This window comes from Pleuronectes platessa, chromosome 10 (assembly GCF_947347685.1).
Source record: "Pleuronectes platessa chromosome 10, fPlePla1.1, whole genome shotgun sequence".
Classification (NCBI taxonomy): Eukaryota; Metazoa; Chordata; class Actinopteri; order Pleuronectiformes; family Pleuronectidae; genus Pleuronectes; species Pleuronectes platessa.
This window is the reverse complement of record NC_070635.1, coordinates 4849224-4869251: the sequence shown is the minus strand read 5'-3', so window position 1 is coordinate 4869251 and position 20028 is coordinate 4849224. Positions and strand designations below refer to the sequence as shown.

The 20028-nt window shown below is 45.7% G+C and overlaps 1 protein-coding gene across 1 annotated transcript in view; it reads left to right on the top strand.

The window, feature by feature from the left end:
- gabbr1a (gamma-aminobutyric acid (GABA) B receptor, 1a) overlaps window positions 1-20028 on the top strand; it is a 65418-nt gene that overhangs the window by 30744 nt on the left and 14646 nt on the right. The window contains 9 exon segments of the mRNA XM_053433012.1: window positions 3095-3265; window positions 5403-5504; window positions 5810-5875; window positions 6108-6299; window positions 10796-11041; window positions 12170-12233; window positions 12969-13046; window positions 19335-19381; window positions 19383-19486. Of these exon segments, the coding sequence (XP_053288987.1) occupies window positions 3095-3265; window positions 5403-5504; window positions 5810-5875; window positions 6108-6299; window positions 10796-11041; window positions 12170-12233; window positions 12969-13046; window positions 19335-19381; window positions 19383-19486 (1070 nt within the window).

Sequence of the window (20028 nt, the reverse complement as noted above, 5' to 3'; positions counted from 1 at the left end):
TGTGGGACCTTTTAGTCCAAAGTGACTTAGTGAAAGCACTGATCCTCTGAAGGGAACAGGAGCTAGATGCCAAACAAACAGCAGCGAGGACAGTGTCGTCCCATTTTTCAATCTCTGGTGGATTTCTGTTCTGTGGCTCAGAGAGAGATATGAAATCTTCAGCTCAGTTTGTGCTGGGAGGGAATCGGACCTCCGCTATGTTCGGTGATAAATGTGCAGTGGTGTTGACATCCATCTAAGTGATGATCTCTGGTCCTAATCGTAATTAGTCTTAAGTTCCCAAAATCAATGCTGTAGTTATTCATTGATTTTAAGATACTTACATAAGCTCCTTTAATCAGTGACGAGGCAGTTTCACAATATCGGATAGACAGCTACGATACAGCAGAGGACAAGATATACTGGGAGACCTCCCATGCTGCCTGATGATACTCAAACACGTGTCAGATCTATAGATCGGCAGCAGAACTGATGCTCGAATCTGTTGCAGATATTTCTTCGGACATGTTTTTGTTTCTTTATGTCTTCATCAGTCAGTTTGTGTTGTTCATTCCGCCAGTGTCTCCTCCTGATCGGCCTCGCTGTCACTCACAGTGCTCTGCCTATTAGCTTTGTCCTATAATTGAAGTTTTATTCAGAGATTAGTCATGGAGAACAATCAGTTGTAGTGGTTGGCACCTGCCCCTCTTTCCCATTTCTCTTTGTCACTCATTCTTTCCCCATCATTAAAAAACTCTCTTCCACCTCTTGACTCTGGCTTCCCTCGCTCCTCTCTGAGTTGTCGCTGCCTGGAGCTGGTCTGCTCTATTTCAGCCCCTCTCTCTTCCTTCCTTCCTTCCTTCTTTCCATCTCTTCTGTCTTTCTCACCCACTCTTCATTTCCGCTCCTGCTCCTTCAACTCGAGCAGTCGATTCTCCCCCGTGCACACACAAAGGGATCTGTCTCTCTTTACTACACGCCACCACTGGCACAACCTCCTAACCGCCACACTCAATTATTTCTGTATGCGTTCTGCCTTCAGGAGCCTCCTCGCATGTCAAGCAGCCTCCTCACAGCGCCGGGGAGGCGAAAGCAAACCTCCATTTCTGGACGCTGATCAAGGAGGGGCTCTTAATTTAATCCCCCATCTCCTTTTGTAAAAAGCACTGTAGGCCACGGTCCTGCATTGATCCGCTACTACAAGGACATGGGAGAACTGACGAGCTGACAATCCAGAGATATTGTTTGTGGTTTTTGGGGGAAGCTCTGATGTCTGTCGCAGGCGGCTGCTGCTGCTCGCTCTATTTCTGCCACAGCAGCTGTTTGCTCCATCTCAGTTTATGTCACTGTTTTTCGAGTCTGTTTATTTCAGTGGCGCCGTGGGGGGGGGGGAAGCTTGTGAGTCTACGTTTGGTCAAGACATGTCGCCGAAGAAAGTCAAGCAATAGAATCAAACAATAAAATGAGTTTTCTCACTTAGCTGTGGTGTTGTTTGCCCAGTGTCTCTGAAGTTACTGCTGCAGGAACTAGGATGGAAGGGAACGGTGTGTCAGTACTTAAAGTATTTATACTTAAGAAAATATTTATTCATACGTAAGAAAATGTCTTGTGTGCAGGCTATTGGTAGATGCTAGCTAGGTGGCTGAGCAGAGATAATTGTTTACTCCCAACTTAGTTATAGAAGTATTTAGAATACCTGTGCCACCATTTGCGATACATGCACTTCGACCAATCGTGCGTCAGTCTCAGCCGTCAGTAACGCCATTTCACCTCATTCTTATAGCATCAAAAATAACTAATTAAAGAAAATCTTGCTATAATAAAGAACACTTGAACAAAGATCAGTGTGGTAGGAACTAAGTGAAATGACAGAAAACCATGTAGATTACTTTGACTTTATTTTGGCCCATGTCCCATCCACCAACACGGAGGAGGCAGGGTCTACGAGCTATACTGCAGCGAGCCTCCAGGGGGCAATCGAGTCATTTTGGCTTTTGTTACTTAAATAAACTTCGTATATAAGAATATGCGTTGGATTTTATCTACTTATCATGGAGTTGAGGCTCGTGTGCAATGCCACCTATCTCCCTCCTCGTTGACGTTTCATCCACCCCTGTAGAATTCCCCTGAACTCTCAGTGGCGCGCCCCGGATCAGCTGTCACTTCCTGTATGGTTTACACTCCTTCTTACCGATGCCTCCGTCCACCTTTCTGCGTCCACAGAGATTTGTTACCGTGGGTCCACAATGCACCTTGTTTATGACATTTGACATCTATCATCACCCCCCCCATGTGTTCGCCTCTGGGAGCACGGGAGTGGTGAACATCCCAGGGCTGTGCAGGTAATGGGGATGAGATGAGAGCCGGGATGGACGAGGGGCTGTATCTGTCAGTAATGGTTCCCTAAACGCCACCTTTCTCTTTTTTTAAAGGAGACCTGTCGAGGATTTTATATCCAGGTGTCGCTGTGAAACTAATTGTTAGAGGAACATCCTTCTGCCGGTTTCTATTGGCAGTTTCCACCATCCCTCACCCCCCCCCCCCGCAGCTCTGGACACACACACATCTTATCAGCTTCTCCACCACAGGTGTTTTTTATGGGAACGGTGCCCGACAATTCAGATTATATACATCCACATGAAACAAACAGACCGTCAACGTTCCAACTGTTTGCAACAACAATAATTAGGTCTTTTTTTTTTTCCTCATTTGTTTTGTATGCCAGGGAAATCCTGCCTGCAGTGTTTAAGTTTCCCTTATTGAAATTATAGAGTTTAGCGACACACCTCATAAGCGGGAGGGAAACGAGGGAGGGAGGGAGGGAGGGAGAGAGGGAGGGAGTGGGTGTGGATGAAAATGAGATCCGGGGTTTGTCTCTTTGGTTCTCCGTCTTTCTGCCGTTTCTTTCTCTCGTTTGCTGTTTGAACCAATTGGCATCAAAGACGGCCGTGTTCCCGAGGAGGAACAAGAGAGTCCTGAATTTGAATACATTTGATTGAAGTGTGTTTACTACTGATGTCTGGAAGGACCTTCAGAAGTCTGTGTTTTTCCCTTTGTTCCTCCCCCCCACACCTTTCTGCTGGTAACTCTTGTTTTTCCCCTTCTCGTTTCTCAGCTGTCCTACGGCTCCAGCTCACCGGCTCTGTCCAACCGGCAGCGCTTCCCCACCTTCTTCCGCACGCACCCCTCGGCCACCCTCCACAACCCCACCAGGGTGCGGCTCTTCCAGAAGTGGAAGTGGACTCGCATCGCCACCATCCAGCAAACCACCGAAGTGTTTACCTCGGTCAGTGAATCTTAACCCTCCTCCATTTCACCTGAGCACTGTTGCGTCTCCTCCTCTTACTTTTCTTTTCATCTCTCTCTTGCACAACAACCTGTGCAGTGCAATGTTTTGTTGGTTGCAGCTTTCTATGTGAATGTGCAGAAGTGACCTGCAGGTGGGACTCTGTCTGCAGAACCCTGGAGCCACCGCTGCTGTTTATCCAAAGTTCAGTGCAGCTCGACTATACACAGAACCCTGATCTGGAGAATTATGTTCCTACCCCCCCCATTTTTATCTAAGAGTGTGGTCTTTCATTATTGAGAGTGGGTAAAGCACTAGCAGAGCAAATCTAAGCTCAAGCAGGGTTTTGAGGGGAAAGCAGCACAAAGGCTTTGAGTCCTTCTCTCTGTCCGCATGGCGTCAGTTGTCGTTTCCATTATCGTGAATCCGTCCTTTTGTCATGATCTACAACGTCACTTAGATTGATGAGTCCCAGACGTCGCTGCCACAGAGGGTGAAGCCGTAAAGACGAACTGCCCTCGAGAGCTGCAAGCCACAGACGGAGATTTCTGGAGTTATGAGATGGACTGGTTCTGGACTGTGTTAAAGGGGACATATTATGAAAATGTCCACTTTTTTATTGCTTCTACACGTTAATTTTGGTATCTGGCATGTCTACCGTCCCAAAAACTCTGGAAAAAAACAACTCCCGCGATTTGTTGTGGTTCCTCTGTGTCAGAAACGATACGCTACAGTGCGTCGAATGGGATTACGACCGAAATAAACATCATAGTCACACCATGCCCATGTAGGGAGTCTCGCTACATGGCCTCGGCTAGCGTTAGCTCGCGAGCTAACCGGGCCGGTGGAGCCCGGCTAGCGTTAGCTTGCTGCTGTTACCCGTCAGACCTTTAAGTGGCCGCATTAAACAAGGAACCCCCGGGACACCTCTAAACGTTGACTCAACAGTGTGGAAGGAAGCTGATGCTGCTGTGCCAGCTCAAGCTCCCACTGCTCCCACTGCTCCCACTGCTCCCACTGCGGGGCTGCGCGGCCAGGCTCATCGGGGGTGAGGGGGGCGGGGCACTAAAAACAGGTCAATCTGAGGAGGGCTGTTTTAGACCAAAATATGTTACAGACATTTCATTAAGACCCCAAGGAACCATATCAACTGTGGTGAAATGGGCATAATATGTCCCCTTTAATGCTGGTTGTAGCTTCCTTTCTTTCTAACTTAAAAAAAAACGGCTGCTAATCTCAGTCTGCAGAACCCCCCCCCCCCCCCCCCCCTCGAAGCTGCACCACCGCTGCTGCACAAAGAGCCGCTCACCTGTTTATTCAAAGTTCACTGAAGCTCGACTCATCACGCTGAACCTTGAGCCGGAGAATCGGCTGCCGCTGTCGTCTACGGGCCTCACCAGCACTTCAGAACCGTTAACATCACACACCACGAGTTCGAAGCCGATAAGATGAACGGCTCCTGAGATTTGTGAGCCACAAAACAAACAGACAGAGATTCCCTGGAATTGTTGGACATAGATCACTTTGTCCATGTCCCATCAGTCCTGCTGACGTTCACCGGCCTCCGTGTGTTTGTTTACAGGAGCAGCTGTGTTCTCAGCCAATCTCTTCCCCGCGATTGATGGGGGGGGGGGGGGGATTTTTTTTTTTGAAAGTAATTTGTTGGAATATTGGTTGTGAGAAATATTGATCAAGCAATACATCTCTCCCGGGCCCGGCGGTCGATGCCATGACACTTGGGATGGTTCCTGAGATGGAGGTTAATGATCCCGCTCTCACATCCTTTCCTCTCTCTTCTCACATTCTTCTTTTTCTTCTTTCCAGTCGTGTTCTTTGTGTCCCCCAAAAAAAAAATCTATCCTCTCCCTTGGTGCATTTCTTGTTTATCATACATCCCCACATTGTCCGGCCGCCTCTTGACATTTCTCATATGCACTTCAGATTTTTCTTTTATTCCCCCCCCCCAACTCAGACTTTGTTGCTTTTCTTTGGTGTTTTTCTATAATCTCAAGCTGCCGGGTCTCTATCTCTCTGTTCAGCCGCCTCTCTAACCACCTCTCTCCCCCCCTCCCTCCCTCTCTCCCTCCCTCCCTCCCTCCCTGTCTGTCTCGCCTCGTCCTTCCTTTTCATCTCGCAGACGCTGGACGATCTGGAGGAGAGGACGAAGGAGGCGGGCATCGAGATCAGCGTTCGCCAGAGCTTCCTCACCGACCCGGCTGTCGCTGTCAAGAACCTCAAGGTGCTTTGATTAAAAATTCACCTCAGCTGCTGGTCGTCTCCCCCCCATCCCCCCCCCCCCCACCCCCCACCCCCCACCTCACAGCTGCACACCATGCCATTAGCAGAGAGGTGATTTGATAGAGGGAAATGAATGCGCCATGCTAATTACCAACTCCTGAACAGCGGTAGACGTGCCGGCCTGTGAAGCAGCAGGAACTTTGGAACGCCGCTCTGCAAACATCAAACCGCTCCGTCGTGAACTTCTACTGTCGCTGCTGATCAACCTGAAATATGTTTCACTTTGTTTTTCATATTTCCATGCAGCGCCAGGATGCCAGGATCATTGTGGGGCTCTTTTATGAGACCGAAGCCAGAAAGGTGTTTTGTGAGGTTAGTACCTTTTTTATTTTCTCCTGCTCGATTGATCCCGGCAGACTGAACCTAACTGGGTATTAGCAGAAATGAGCTCGGTAATGAGCTGTTTGAATGTCTGAATGAATTTCCTTGTTAGGCAGGGATGCAACACATCTCGGGGAATTATTCTCCTCATGCTTATTTATCACTCGCCCCCTCCCTTCCGCCTCCCTCCCTCTCTGCCTCCCTCTCTCCCTCCCTGCTGCAGGTGTTCAAGGAGAAGCTCTACGGGAAGAAGTATGTTTGGTTCCTGATTGGCTGGTACGCAGACAACTGGTTCAAGATCAAAGACCCGGCAATAAACTGCACAGTGGAGAACATGACGGAGGCCGTGGAGGGACACGTGACCACCGAGATCGTCATGTTGAACCCCGAGACCGTCCGCGGCGTCTCCAACATGGTGGGAACACGTCAAACACTGTCTCGTCCTCACAGTAATCCTCACACTCAAGAGAAATTAAATCTTATTTGATCTCAGTAAGAAGGAATTAACTCTACCAGCATGAAACAACAACCGCTGGTGTTTAATTCACAGATGATTATTCACATTTATGATATTGAGTAAATGAGTGAAACTAGCCATAATTCACTAATTCTTACAGCACTTAGGTCCAATGCAGGAGCTTAATGAGTTTCTAATGACACGGACCAGAGCCCACTTGTACTTTGTCATGAAAGAAGCGACAGATAAGAAATGGAGTTCAGAGTTTTTATTTTCCAAAAGTTCTAATACACAGAGGGACCTCGCACATGTTGTAAAAACCAATCAGAAGATAAATGATAATTATAAATGATGATAATTAATAAAAAAGAAATGGAAAAATTTGCAGAAATCAACCCACCCAACATCTCAGTCTACCCCATTAACTGATGATAATTAAAAACGACTCAGATACTGAAGAAAGTCATTGGTTTGGGCCAATTATCACCTTTACTTGATGCCTGCGTGCAGCCAGAAGGTGTAAAGAGAAAAGAGACTTAAGTGTGAATGTGATTCTAATTATGTACCAGAGCATAGTGAGTGAAAAGAAAACTTCTAAACAACGACATCAATAAGTTTTACTGACGTCTTTCCCTCTGCTGCCACCACGACCTGGATATTTACACCTTTAAATGAAATACGTTGACAGCTATCGGATCCATTTCATGACCTCTGGTATCATCGTCAACATCACGTGAACATTTAAATTTGGTTTAAAAAATAAAAAATAATATATTGGCAATAACTTCACTCTCCTACTGCATCTTTCTTTAGAGCTAATTGGTAAATATTAGAATACAACTATTTAACTATCAGCGACATGGTGAACAATACACCCTCCAAATGCTAGCATGTTAGCCTCCATGCTATCTGATCGCTCTGAGCACCTTTGATCAACAAGATCAAAGACCCATCAATAAGTTAGTAGTATTATTGAAGAATTTTGATAATAAGTTTAATTAATTAGCTAACAATTAGAGAAAACACTGATTGCATTATATTATTATATCAATATGAAACTACAGTGTGAGTGATTGCTCTGTATCTTGCTATTCTCTTTATTCAAATAACATCTTAAATGGAGCATATTTTTCCTCATAGAACTTATTCATATTTTGTCTGCCACTTTCTATAATTATTTATTGATGTGTGAGCTCTAAGCTCTTGGATGCCTGTCATGGTCCAGAATGTCTTTGTCCTTTAAAGGGGGCTTTCATTGCTTTATCTGTTTTCCACTTGGAAAGATCGATCACTGTGTGCTAAATATTGACAAGTTCTAAACATTTTTAATTATTTAAAATGTTTTTGGTCATGGTAATTGTTTAGTTAAAGTGATATTGCGAGCGTCCCTTATTCTAATTGTACAACTGGGAGTAGATTTGCGTCTTTCCATTGACTTTGTAAGTAATTGTCCTGCATCCAGAATCCACTTCAAATTGGATCTGAATGTACATTAGTCATCTTTAAAAATCAATTTAAACACTGAGGCATCGATTCAGTTTTTTGTTTTTTTCACAAATGAAAACAAATGATTATGAGCCCCATAATACCGTGGTACTTTAAAAACCTGCAATTTTTCCGATAATTAGATTTGTGTGAGTGTGTCTATACAGCGGTGTCCACTGATTGATCGTCAGGGGGTCAGACAGTGACTGTTTGTCCTTCAGACTGTTCGGCTCTTCTTATTCAGATCAGCAACCAACGTCATCTGTCATTGATGCAAAATAAATGGCTCCCCATGAGACGGCGTTTTCTCTCAGACGCTTGTTTAGAGCTGCGGTGATGTCACGTCTCCTCTGAAGTGCACGACCTGAATCGATATCAAGCTTCTAAGTCGTCGGACAGAGGGGGGGACGTGATACTTATTTCTTGAATCGAAAAATGGATTATTTGTTTTGTTTATCGGCGTCACGCTTCCTGAAAGGTTTTTTTCTCTCATAATTCGTGTGACCTTGGTTTTATGGCTCTCAGGTAGCGGTCGCTCCCCCCCCCCCCCCCGCCTCTGTTCACCTTCTCTAATCCTCTTAAACCGTCTCTTCCCCTCTCCATCTCTCCCAGTGTTCGACCTTCTCTGACTCCCCTGTTCTATCGTGGATCATCCTCTCACCCTTCTTGTTTACTCCCCCCTCCTCCTCCTCCTCCTCCACTTCCTCCCCCCCTTCTCCTTCGCCGTCTCCTCGTCCCAGACCTTCTCCACCACCACCCCCCCCCCCCCCTCCACCCCTCCGACCCTCTGTCGCACTCTATCAGCAGCTGTTGTTTATATTCATGCGGCACCTGACGCTACCTGCTGATTTAGCTGTTGACGTGCGACTCATTGGACGATAAGAAATACAGCCGCCGACTCCTGCTCACCGCCCCCGTGCATTCAAATTCAATTCCCAAAGTTTGAAATTGGCATATTTCTTATAGATGGAGGAGTCGGAGGAAAGCTCGCGTGTCGATGCCGGCAGGTCGGCAGTCGCACGCTGTCAGCTAGTTTTCAGTAAGTGGTGGCAGATTTAAATGCCAAGGTGGAATTTCAATGAGAGGAATGTGACATAGCTTAACTGGAGGTGTGTGTGTCTAATTGGTCCCGGAGAATCCACGGGGGGACACATTCACGATCCGCAAAGGAATAATCTCCCATTGTACGTTCGTCCCCGCGTTCGGTGCGACGCGTTAATGTTTATTGGAGTTTCAATCACTTCTGAACAGCTTGATTGTGCTAGTAATAAAATATCGGAGTAAATAAATTCAGAGCCGTCACATTCGCTCTGAAACGACGTTGATGTCATAATCCCACATTTGGTAACGATTTAATCTCCTGATTCTCCGTGGAGGCTCTGTGCATTTATTACACTCGTATTGATTGTCAGTCAAAAGCTGGGAAATAATTTTAATCTCCATAAGAGCTGTAAGGTCACAGTTTCTTTCTTGGCTCTCATTTGTAAACCGAGCGCTGTGGTTCCCCCATAATTCACCAAACGTATCTAAAGGAATATTTGAGCAGTTTTGAAAGTTTAAAATCCGGTTCATTATCTAAAGAGAGATTTTGATTGGCAGCCGTAATGTTTTAACCATCCAAGGTAGATTTACCACGAGCTACGAGCCTGTGGAAAAAGGTGATGTAATCATGTAGAAACCACAACTCAGATGATGTCAACTGCATTTTAAGAAAGTCGTGTTTTATCCATGATGTCAAGGTGAAGTACGACGCTACCCACAATCCTCAGCTGTTGTAGCGACAGCTGTGATTGATGGAGCTCTCTGTTACTATGGAAATCTTTACCTCAGCTGTGGAAATCGTGTCTGCTGCAATCAGATCATTCACGTCGATACACAGGGTTACTACACTATACAATATATGAAATGTTATATACAAGTATACAAACTACAATACATGGCAACACTGTGTTAACGGCAAGGTTAAATTCTATAAGAACTGTGTGTGAGAGTCGTGGGAAAGCGATGGATTATGGGACACGTGGTTCTATTCCAATTTCTGATATTTTAGGCTCTGAATCAAATGTTCTTTGGTCACGATTCATCTTTTAGCTGCTCGGCCTTTTCACAAACTTCAAGAGAGAAAATTCAAAGCCATTCAAAAAGCTAGCGGCCGTCTATATCATTGCTTAGCTTAGCTTAAGCACAGTTTACTACCCTCTGTCTAAAGATAGAAAAAATAGGCCAACCAGCATCTTTAAATTTCAACAATTAACACATCATATCTTATTTGCTTAATCTGTACACAAACTAAATATAAAAAAGGATGAGTTGTGGTTTTATAGGGATTTTAAAAGCTGTTCCAGGCCGTGGAATGGAATATTTCCTGTAAAGCACAAACTTTCAATCCTCTCATCTAACTCACATGGTGGAAACACGAACATAATCCAGGATATCAAATGTTTCCTTTAGAAATGTCACACTGCAGCAGTTAGCTTAGCGGGCGCAGCTTTTAATGTCAAATGGCTTTTGTTAACCCAACTTTTTATTGCCTCCGTCAAGGACGTTATGTTTTCCCTGTTGTTTATCTATTTGTAGTATATAACGCAAAGGATTGGGTGTGAGCCAAAGAAGAAACCAATAACTTCTGAGTGGATTTGATTAAAGTGGCGGATCCAGGACTTCTCATATCTCTTTCTTTAACGTGGCGAGATCGGGCGTTGACCTTGGTAGAGCTGTAAACTCTCTGAGCGCCCTTTGTGTTCATTATACTTCCAACAGCCCTTAATGCCCACATGGTGTTCCTCTGATGGCTGGTGGTGCTCCTCAGGTCAGCTGAGTTCAACTGCTCCTCAGGCCGCCTCAGTGCCGTCGGGCCCTGAAGCTTCGTTGACCCGACTGTCCATTTGGTTTCTGAAAAAATAAATCTGGAGCTAATGTTGAGGCAATTTCTTAATCTTCAATATAATTTCCGTCCTCTTCACTTTCAGACATCGCAGCAGTTTATCGCCGCCTTGATGTCTCGGCTCGGAGGGAAGAACCCGGAGGAGACCGGCGGGTTTCAAGAGGCTCCTCTGGCCTACGACGCAGTGTGGGCCCTGGCCCTTGCCCTCAATAAGACAGTCGCACCGCTGAAGGCCAAGGGTCGACGTCTGGAGGACTTCAATTACAACAACCACGACATCACCTCGGAGATCTACCGAGCCCTGAACACGAGCTCCTTTGAAGGTGTTTCGGTAAGTGCAGAGGACGAGAAAACAGATGGGACCAGAAGCACAGGCAATACAAACAGCTGTTTATGCCATAGGTTTAGGACTTTATAGTTATCATATATGAATATGAATAAGGTTTCATGTGTCTTGGCTGTACAATCACCCTCTCTATTGTAGTCCTGACCTGTGATGGTGATTAATTTCAAGGTCGCAAAATGAAAAACCCTTTTTGAAATCACAAAGAGAGAGATGTAGAGTTCCCAAAATTTAAAAAGAGGATATTTATAGTATATAGCATATATATTTACTATTAGTGAATATAGTATAAATATATACCTAAAACTCTGAGCTTGGCTGGGTGGTGATATGTTTTAAGAAGTGATTTTAAAAGAGGTCAGTGATTCTGCTCAGTCTCAGATCCTTGGGCAGTGAGTTCCAGAGCTGAGGGGCCCTGAGTGCCAAAGAGCCCCATCACCTTTAGTCTTGAGTCGGGACTTATGAGCTGCCAGCCCTGATCCAGGATCTGAAGCTGTGCCTTAGCAGCAGATCCTCAATAATAGCTGCGGTCTTGAAGTCGTGAATTGCTTTGAAGATAATCAGTAAAATCTTAAAATCATTTTTTTAAACTGACTGGTCACCAGAGAAGAGAGGCTGAAACAGGCCTGATAGGATCTTGTCCTCTGATATTTATTAAAAGGCGAGCAGCTTCATTTTGTACCAGCTACAGGAGAGACGTTCAACCTGGAATACTGTGAATCTAAACGAGATGAAATAAAAGCACGGATGACCTTCTCAAGATCAGGCAGAGACAGAAAAGACCTGATCTTTGAAATGCTCCTCAGCTGATAAAAACATGTCAGCACAACATTAGGGGTTTGTTTGTCAAACGTAAGGTCACCGTAAAAAATTACACTCAGATTTCTGTCCTGTTAAAAGCCTTTAATACTGATCTCACTGAGCCAGGCTAACAGTTCCCCTCTGTTTCCAGTCTTTGTGCTAAGCTAAAGCAGCTGGCTGCTCTCTGCAATCTTCATATTGAGTGTTTAGTATAGTTTCATCCATCACACATCAAATTTGTCAAAATATTCCTTCAAGGAAGCCGTTAATTATTTTGCAAATTAAAAAGCCGACTTCCTCCTCTCTGCGTCTCAGGGCCAGGTGGTGTTCGACGCTCAGGGTTCCAGGATGGCGATGACGCTGATCGAACAACTCCAAGGTAACACACTCTGTCCAGTGCTGAATCGCTGCATCTGGTCTTAACGGTGAATGTCAGTCAGTCAATGAAAAAAAAACGGGATCGCGGCCTTCACTGTCATTGGTCCTGGTGTCATTTAATTGCACATGCGATTGGGCTCGAGGCAGTGACGTGTTGACTCGAGGCTTCGCCCTAATTGGGCACAAGCCTCCGCTTTAAGCTGTTTCTGGAAGTGGCATCCTATTTGTCACCAGTGACTTAATGAGTTTCCCCGCGCAGGATGAGGTTGAGGATTATTCTCCACGTCTGTTCTCTTTGGCTGCTCTAAAGGAGGAGAATTCATGATCCGGCCCCTTTCCCCCCCCCCTCGCGCTCCATCTCATATTTCCTGTTGTGGTGTCGAGGTAAATTGACATCCACGATGAGACGACCTGACTGGAATCCTTGAATCGCTGTGGGACCTCATCAGTATTCCTGGTCTAGACTGTCACATAAGCTCCCCCCCCCCCCCCCCCCTTTCTCCTTCTCCTCCCCTTGGTGCTCCTTTGTTTGTCCTTCCTCATGCACCTTTCATCCTCCATTCACTTCATCTATTCATGGTGTCCTTTTACTTCTGTACCGACACATCCCATTAATATAAAAGCACAGAACCTATAGAAAAATAGCTAAATACGTACGGACAGCAGGGGGGGGGGGTGACATTAATTATACCAGCAATTCTAATTAAAATGTCTCTTCTTTTTCTTAAACACGTAGGAGGCAGTTACAAGAAGATCGGCTACTACGACAGCTCTCAGAAGAACCTCTCCTGGTTTGGAAACGACGTCTGGATAGGTGAGAGCTCGGGACTCTGTCCTCGCCGCTGCTTCCCGTGTCTCTGTGTCTCTTTGTGTCCCGTCTCATCGTGGTCGTGACTCCACAGCACCCCGTCCTCCTGCGTTTGACCTGCGACCTCCCCGGCCGCGGCTTCATTTAGCCTTTCTCACTCTCTAAATGATATGTAATCAATGCCGGATTTCCTCTAACCCCCTCGTTTGGGCCGAAGCTCGTTATTTGGATGCTGTCGTTCGCCCCGGAACGACCCCCCCGTCCAACTTGTTGTTAAAATGTTGGCAGAGAAAAACGCTCAGTAATCAAATTGGTGCAGCAGCTTGGTTTGACTAACTCAGGGGTATTAAAAGCCTTCCCCCTTCCTCTCTCAGTTCAGAATGTTTCATGGAATATAAGGAGCATTATTACTTTTGCTGGTTTCTAAGCAGACTTATGGACGCTCAGTTTTACGACGGACATAAAGTTATACATCCTAACGAAGAAAATATGTTTTTAATTTATCTGTGATAGGGTTTGACCATGTTATGACTCTGAGGAGTTTTAAGCTAATTGCTCAGGGTCTCAATGAACCCTGATGGCCTCTATGAGCTGTATATCACACTCTGGTGCAACAGCTGATCATGTTAGTAAATTGGATTTACCATCAGGCCAGATGTCTGCACAATGGGCTGTTTGGCTGGAGTTTGTTCTTTTCCACATATGAAGAACCACAGCAGGAGATCCTCGTTCAGATGCAACATGCAGGATGTGAGTTATTAATTTCTACTGCAGAAATCAGGGGTTGTTGTTTATGGCAAATTGTCTAATCCTTCGTCTGCACGGAAAGTCTTTTACATCCTGAGATCTGTTTCCAGTTGTGTGTTTGTCGCTGGCGTCCCCTTGCTCACGGTGAATCCTCAGGATAATCAGATTTATTCTCACATGGGCTCACACTGACATTATCCATATTCTTTTGCTGCGGGGCTGGAAGAAGAACCGGGAGATTTTTCTGGGTCAGATCAGCAGGAAAATGTCACAACAGGAAAATGTCCAGCAGCAGGCGGCAGGACATGACGTATAAACTCCACTGACATGAACGTGTCCCAGTTACCTCCTGTGGTATCAGAGCCTCGCATCTCTCCATCCAGTTCTTCTTAATGTGAAAACTCTCTGGGGAGTACGAGCTAACCCGACCAACAACATCAAGAGTTTTCTCCTCACATCATTTTGTTATGGAGACGATCGAGCTCTCTGGACTCCAAACCAGAGCCAACACTCGAGCTCCTGCTGCCCATGTTCCTGTTGTCCCATGAAAACCTATTACTGCTGGTTTGCCTCTGACACCCAGACCAATCCTGTGGTTGTTTACTGGCCCATCTGTCCCTGGAGAGGTGACACACTTGTGCCTGGACGGAGTGTGCCACTAATCAATCCTGCATGCCGCAGCGCTCCGCCGGGAGACGCCTTTTTTTAGGCTTTTAAGGAAATGATCTGTTGCAGAGGGGCTTAGCTGAACCCAGAGGAGGAACAGATTCCAGGTCAGGTTGACGGGCAAGACACCGGGGGGGGGTGACCTGTATCCACGTAAGGCAGAATGTCCTCCTCCAGGACATTTATTTTGGCTTGTTGCACGGCGAGAGGCTTCGGGGTTTGACCATTTCAATTCTGCTGAGTTGAGACTGACTTGACCTCCAACATGTCAGAGGTGAGATGTGTTCACTCACACTTTTCTCCATTTTTACCAAATAAAGGCAGATCCCTCTGACTTCGTCTTGTCGGGGAGGAGGTGAGTAATTTCTGCAGCTGACTCAGTTCAGGATTTTTTTTTTTCAATGCAGGGGGCGGCAGGGCTGCGGGGGGGGGGGGGGGGGGGGGATTTAATGTATAAACGGGGGGTTTTTCAACTTAACCCCCCACTTGTTTGCCTGTGTGTTTACCAGGCGCCTCCATGCCTCACTCTCTCACTCTCTCACTCTCTCACTCGGTCGCTCTAACAACCACTTCAGCTCAGCTCTTCTTCTAATCGCTGTGGCAACTGTTATAGAGCCGGGTCTCCATGGCAACAGCCCGTCCTGATTCCTTTATCGAGGACGGAGGACGGAGGATGGAGGACGGGGGGGGTGGAGGACGGAGGACGGGGGGTGGAGGACGGGGGACGGGGGGTGGAGGACGGGGGACGGGTCTAAATGGAGCAAATGCATTGACTGAATGGACAGTTGCACACGTGTACACACGCTCTGTACATTAATGCAGTCACATATATGCTCTTATGAATTCATTATGCATCATGTAACAGCATCATGAATACAGTGCTCCACTTTAAATAGTACGGAGCATTCTAAATCATTTAACAGATTTTAACAGTGGCAAAATAAAACACTGAAATGTGATCATGTAAACAACGCGTATGGAAAAGACAAAGCCTCCGTTAAATCAAAGATAAACAACGTGAGTCTTGTTCTTCGTGGATTCAGCGTCTTGTCCGAACACATTTCTTCGCCTCACAATGGAAAAATTTGACAAAAGATTTCTAAATCGGTGCAGCGGAAGCAAAGATCTCTTCTTCTGTTGTTTATTCCATGCATCCGTCTTTGTGCTGCTCCGAGCGCTGCCAGTCGAGTCTCACACTGTGGGTGTGTTGTGCTAGCAGCAGCTAGCGTAGCCTGCAGCCTCTCGCCTGGAGCAGACGTGAGGAGTGGGCTCACTACTGTGGAGCTGCACACCCACAGAGTTTTATTATTATTACTATTATTTTTATGCCTTCTATTGTTGTTTATCGTTGGATTTAATTTGTTCTGTTTTTTTTCAAGCTGGCAGAATGTGGCGGTGGTTACACTCACGCATACGTGAACTACTTAAAAATAAAACACACATGTCTGGGTCACTGCACATTTGCAACCACATCGTATGATCTGTGTGCTGCTCACACAGTTTGCTTTGATGTCGTTCATAAAGCACACGTAACACAGATGGAGCATATAGAATAAAGATGGCTGACGTGTCTATAATTCCTCCCGTTGCACAAAAGGGAAACTGAAATATCCTATTTTATTATTCAGAAAAAGCAAATTAAATATTTTGAAATCCGCCGACAGTGATGTTGGTAATAAATTTGTCTTTGGATGACGGGGGAGGATTTTATTCATAACACCTCGTGCCACCTGTCTGGGCCCCGGTTGCATTTATTGAATTCATTATGTCAGTATTAAGACAGAAGAAGATTTAAGTGATTAAGAAAATGTGGTCTAATTTTTGTCCCTGCCTGTTTTCCATCAAACCTGAATTTTCCCAGTCGTACACGCTGCGATGGTGAAACTGGTGCAAATGGTTTTTTTAATTGAGCCTCGTTGAAATCCGCAGACAGACGCTCACGTCGCCGCTCCTCAGCCGGACGACAGCGGAGACGTGTCGGCCACGTGACGGCGGTGACAAGAATCTAAACAGAGCCTGATGGGCGTCCTGACACCCTGCGCCTCTCGGGGGGGCGACACCCTGACACTTTCCACTGACATCTGACACATCAGCTTCACGCAGCGCTGACACTCGTGCTCTGCTTCCTCTCTGACATGCACACACTCGCTGTCTGCCTCCATCTCCCCCGCACACACAAACACACAAAACACACACGCACAAAACACACACGCACAAAACACAGGCTGCGTGCGCGCGTAAATGCTCCCCTGCACTAATGTGCACCCTCTTGAGCACAGTCACTCATCCTCACTGTATAGGTCTCCATGCCTATCATGCCTGCTGTATATACGGTCCACACGGGCATGAGCGCGTGCACACACACACACACACAAACACACACACGCACACACACACACACACACACTCACACACACACACACACACACACATCTGCAGGCAGGACTGGATTTAGGCAGACAGGCCGTCAGAGGCTGTTGAATGTAAAAGAAGGAGGCTCCCTGTCCATCTGCCCCTCTCTGAACCCTCCTCACTGAGGAATCCTCCTGGTTAGAAGCTACACAGGCAGGAATAATTAGATTGTTAGTGTATTCACACACACACACACACACAGACACACACACACACACACACACACACACACTTAAAAACCCTAAAGCTCCAACTTTTGAAACTCTTTTGAAATTCAGGCGACTTATGAAAGTCGCCTGAATTTATTCTCATTGCAGACAAAAGCCAGATGTTAGTTATTTGCTTTTGACCTGTGGAAAAAGGGGCTTTTGTTGGCTCGGCAAAACGCTGGTGACATGTCCAGGGTGCGACCCCCGCCTCACGCACAATGTCAGCTGGGATTGGTTCAGCCTCCACCCCCCCCCCCCCCCCACCCTTCAGAGGATAAAGAGAATGGATGGATGGATGGAGGATTCCCTGACTTGTAGCTTGAGAGGGAAGGAGGGAGGACACGGGGACGGTTTACATGAGAGAGAGAGAGAGAGAGAGAGAGAGAGAGAGAGAGAGAGAGAGAGAGAGAGAGAGAGAGAGAGAGAGAGAGAGAGAGAGAGAGAGAGAGAGAGAGAGAGAGAGAGAGAGAGAGCATGAAAAGAAACGGCCACTTTACCTTTATTTGTTGTTTCCAGTATCGGACGCACTTGTGTGTGATTGTGTGAACGAGCGTCTGATGTTTAACACACCACAGTCTCTCTATGTGTCGACAGGGAGGGAAACATATTGCATGACTCATTTGAACGTGCGCCTCGGTGCCTCAGTTGTCATGAACAGTTATGAGGAGTTATGGTTTCCACTTAACGCCAGTAATTGGGGCTCTAATAATTAGATGCTGATTGCGTATATTTATCATTATTCCATTTATCATGAAGAGAGAATCCTTCTCTTCTGGAGAAGCGTGCAGGTGAGACCAGAGGCTTTTTGGTTCAGGGCCAGCAGCGTCAGGAAGCATCTGGGTGGGGGGGGGGGAAACCCTAACCCTCGCCTCTCTCTTCGTTACCACCATTGAGATGCCCTTGAGCAAAGCACTTAAACCCCAACTGCTCCAGTGAAGCTGCTCAGTGGCCGGCAGGAGGCCCAAGTGTGTGAGCGTGTGAACAGGTTGTCCCTTAAAAGACTCTCAGCGGCTTGTTCCTGGTTAAATAAACATAAGCTCATAGGCTGGTGTTTGATTGAAGCTGTAGCACGAGGACAAGAGGAAATAGAATCTGAGGCTGGAGAAGACGATTATTCTGATTATTGATCAGATCATTTTCCAGATCAATCAACTGATCGTTAAGTCTTTAATGCTCAGCTCTCCACAGTCAATCTGTGATGTCTTGTTTTTATTTAATTAAATATCGGAACAGCTGCAAATCGGCACATTTAAAAAGCTGCAAAGGTTAAATATTTAATCATTATGCTTGAAAAACAACTGAGGTAATTATCTTATTGTAAAATGACTCTCGTTTGTTTTTAATCAACTAATTGTTGCAGCTCCAGAGGAACTGAATTGAATGAGGAAATTTAAAAGTTAAACTTGAATCTACTTTTTAAAAGTTGGAACCAGAGCGGCACGCAGTACAGCATTCTGCCGACGGCCTTATCTCACAATGTCAAAGAAGATGATAACACAATTCATGGATCTGCACCAAAGTGTGTTTCTGTGCAGAGGCTGATAAAAAACCTATCCCCCCGTGAAACCATGTTTCAATCTGTTACAGATTTATTTTGGATCTGCACCAGCTCATTGATATCAGTCCTGTAAACAGACCTCGTTTCTCATGCCTCCACTTGGATTATTTTTCAGATAAAGTGATTGAGTTTCAGTGTTCAAAGATCACAGTGATCTGAAGTGAATTTGGAGATACAGTATATAGAAATATATAAACGGAAACGACTGGTTGGCGGAGGCGTTTTTTTCTAGTTTTTCATCAAGATCAATGAATTATTCTCTATAGAAATGCACTTTTTTCCAGATCCACACCAAAAATAGATCCGTTAGTAGTTAAAAAAAAAAAAGACTTAAATAACCCCAGAACTAAAATGTAGGCCTTGTCTTCATGTACTTTGACCTGCGTAGTTTAACAGAACATCATAGTCTGGCGTTCTTGGGAAGTGTTGAGTCCAGGTCTTCTCTTGACCAGAGGACTCATGACTCTCACTGCAGAGACGGTGGACACATGGACGGGGAGAAGCTGGTCAACCCCCAGACGGCTTCCAGGAGTCTAATCCTCCCCTCACAGTGAAAACCAATTACTTGGAAGTAAAAGTGATTTAATCTTTTCTCCCATTAATAGAGCAAAGATGTGTCCTGGGAATTGTAATTGGGATCATGCAGAGGTAGGTGCAGCAGAAGGCTTCTCCCTCCTCACGCTCCTCTCTGTGTCTGTTCAGGCGAGGGACCTCCGGCGGACCGGACCGTGGTGATTGAGGAGTACCAGCTTCCTGTCTCAGAAGCTGTTCGCGGCCGTGTCCGTCTTCGCCGGCCTCGGGATCCTGTTCGGCATCGTCTGCCTCACCTTCAACATCTACAACGGAAACGTCCGGTAACTTCCCTGATGGAGAATGAGAAAGAACTGGGCCCACATTAATAAGCCTTCAAATAGGACCTGCCTTCATTTATTCAGCTTTTATAATTAGTCAAGAGATTAACAGAGAATTAACGCTATTTTTGACTATAACAAGAATGAGCTGTTTTTCTAAGTCTTATATCTCATATATATTTTTTATACATATCTTTTTGTCTGTTGATTAAACTTAACAACATGTCATGACATTGTCAGTCGTTTTTGTTTTTCTACTCTCCGCATCTTTGTCCTTCCATGATGCTTCAGTGAAATCCTTTTGAAAATAACGATGAAGGTCAGGGTTAAACAGATTTATAGATTTTTTTATTTTAACATAACGATAATTGACGGCTCATTCAAATGCGGGTGTCAAAGGTCAAAGACGTGGTTTTGTTCCACGAAGGTCGCCTGTTCAAAAACACACAACAGAACGTTGAATGGAACCGAGAACCTCCTGCTGCTCGAGAGGAGCCGATCCAAAGTGAGGAGACGTCCACACGTTAAAATGCATCACTACGTCT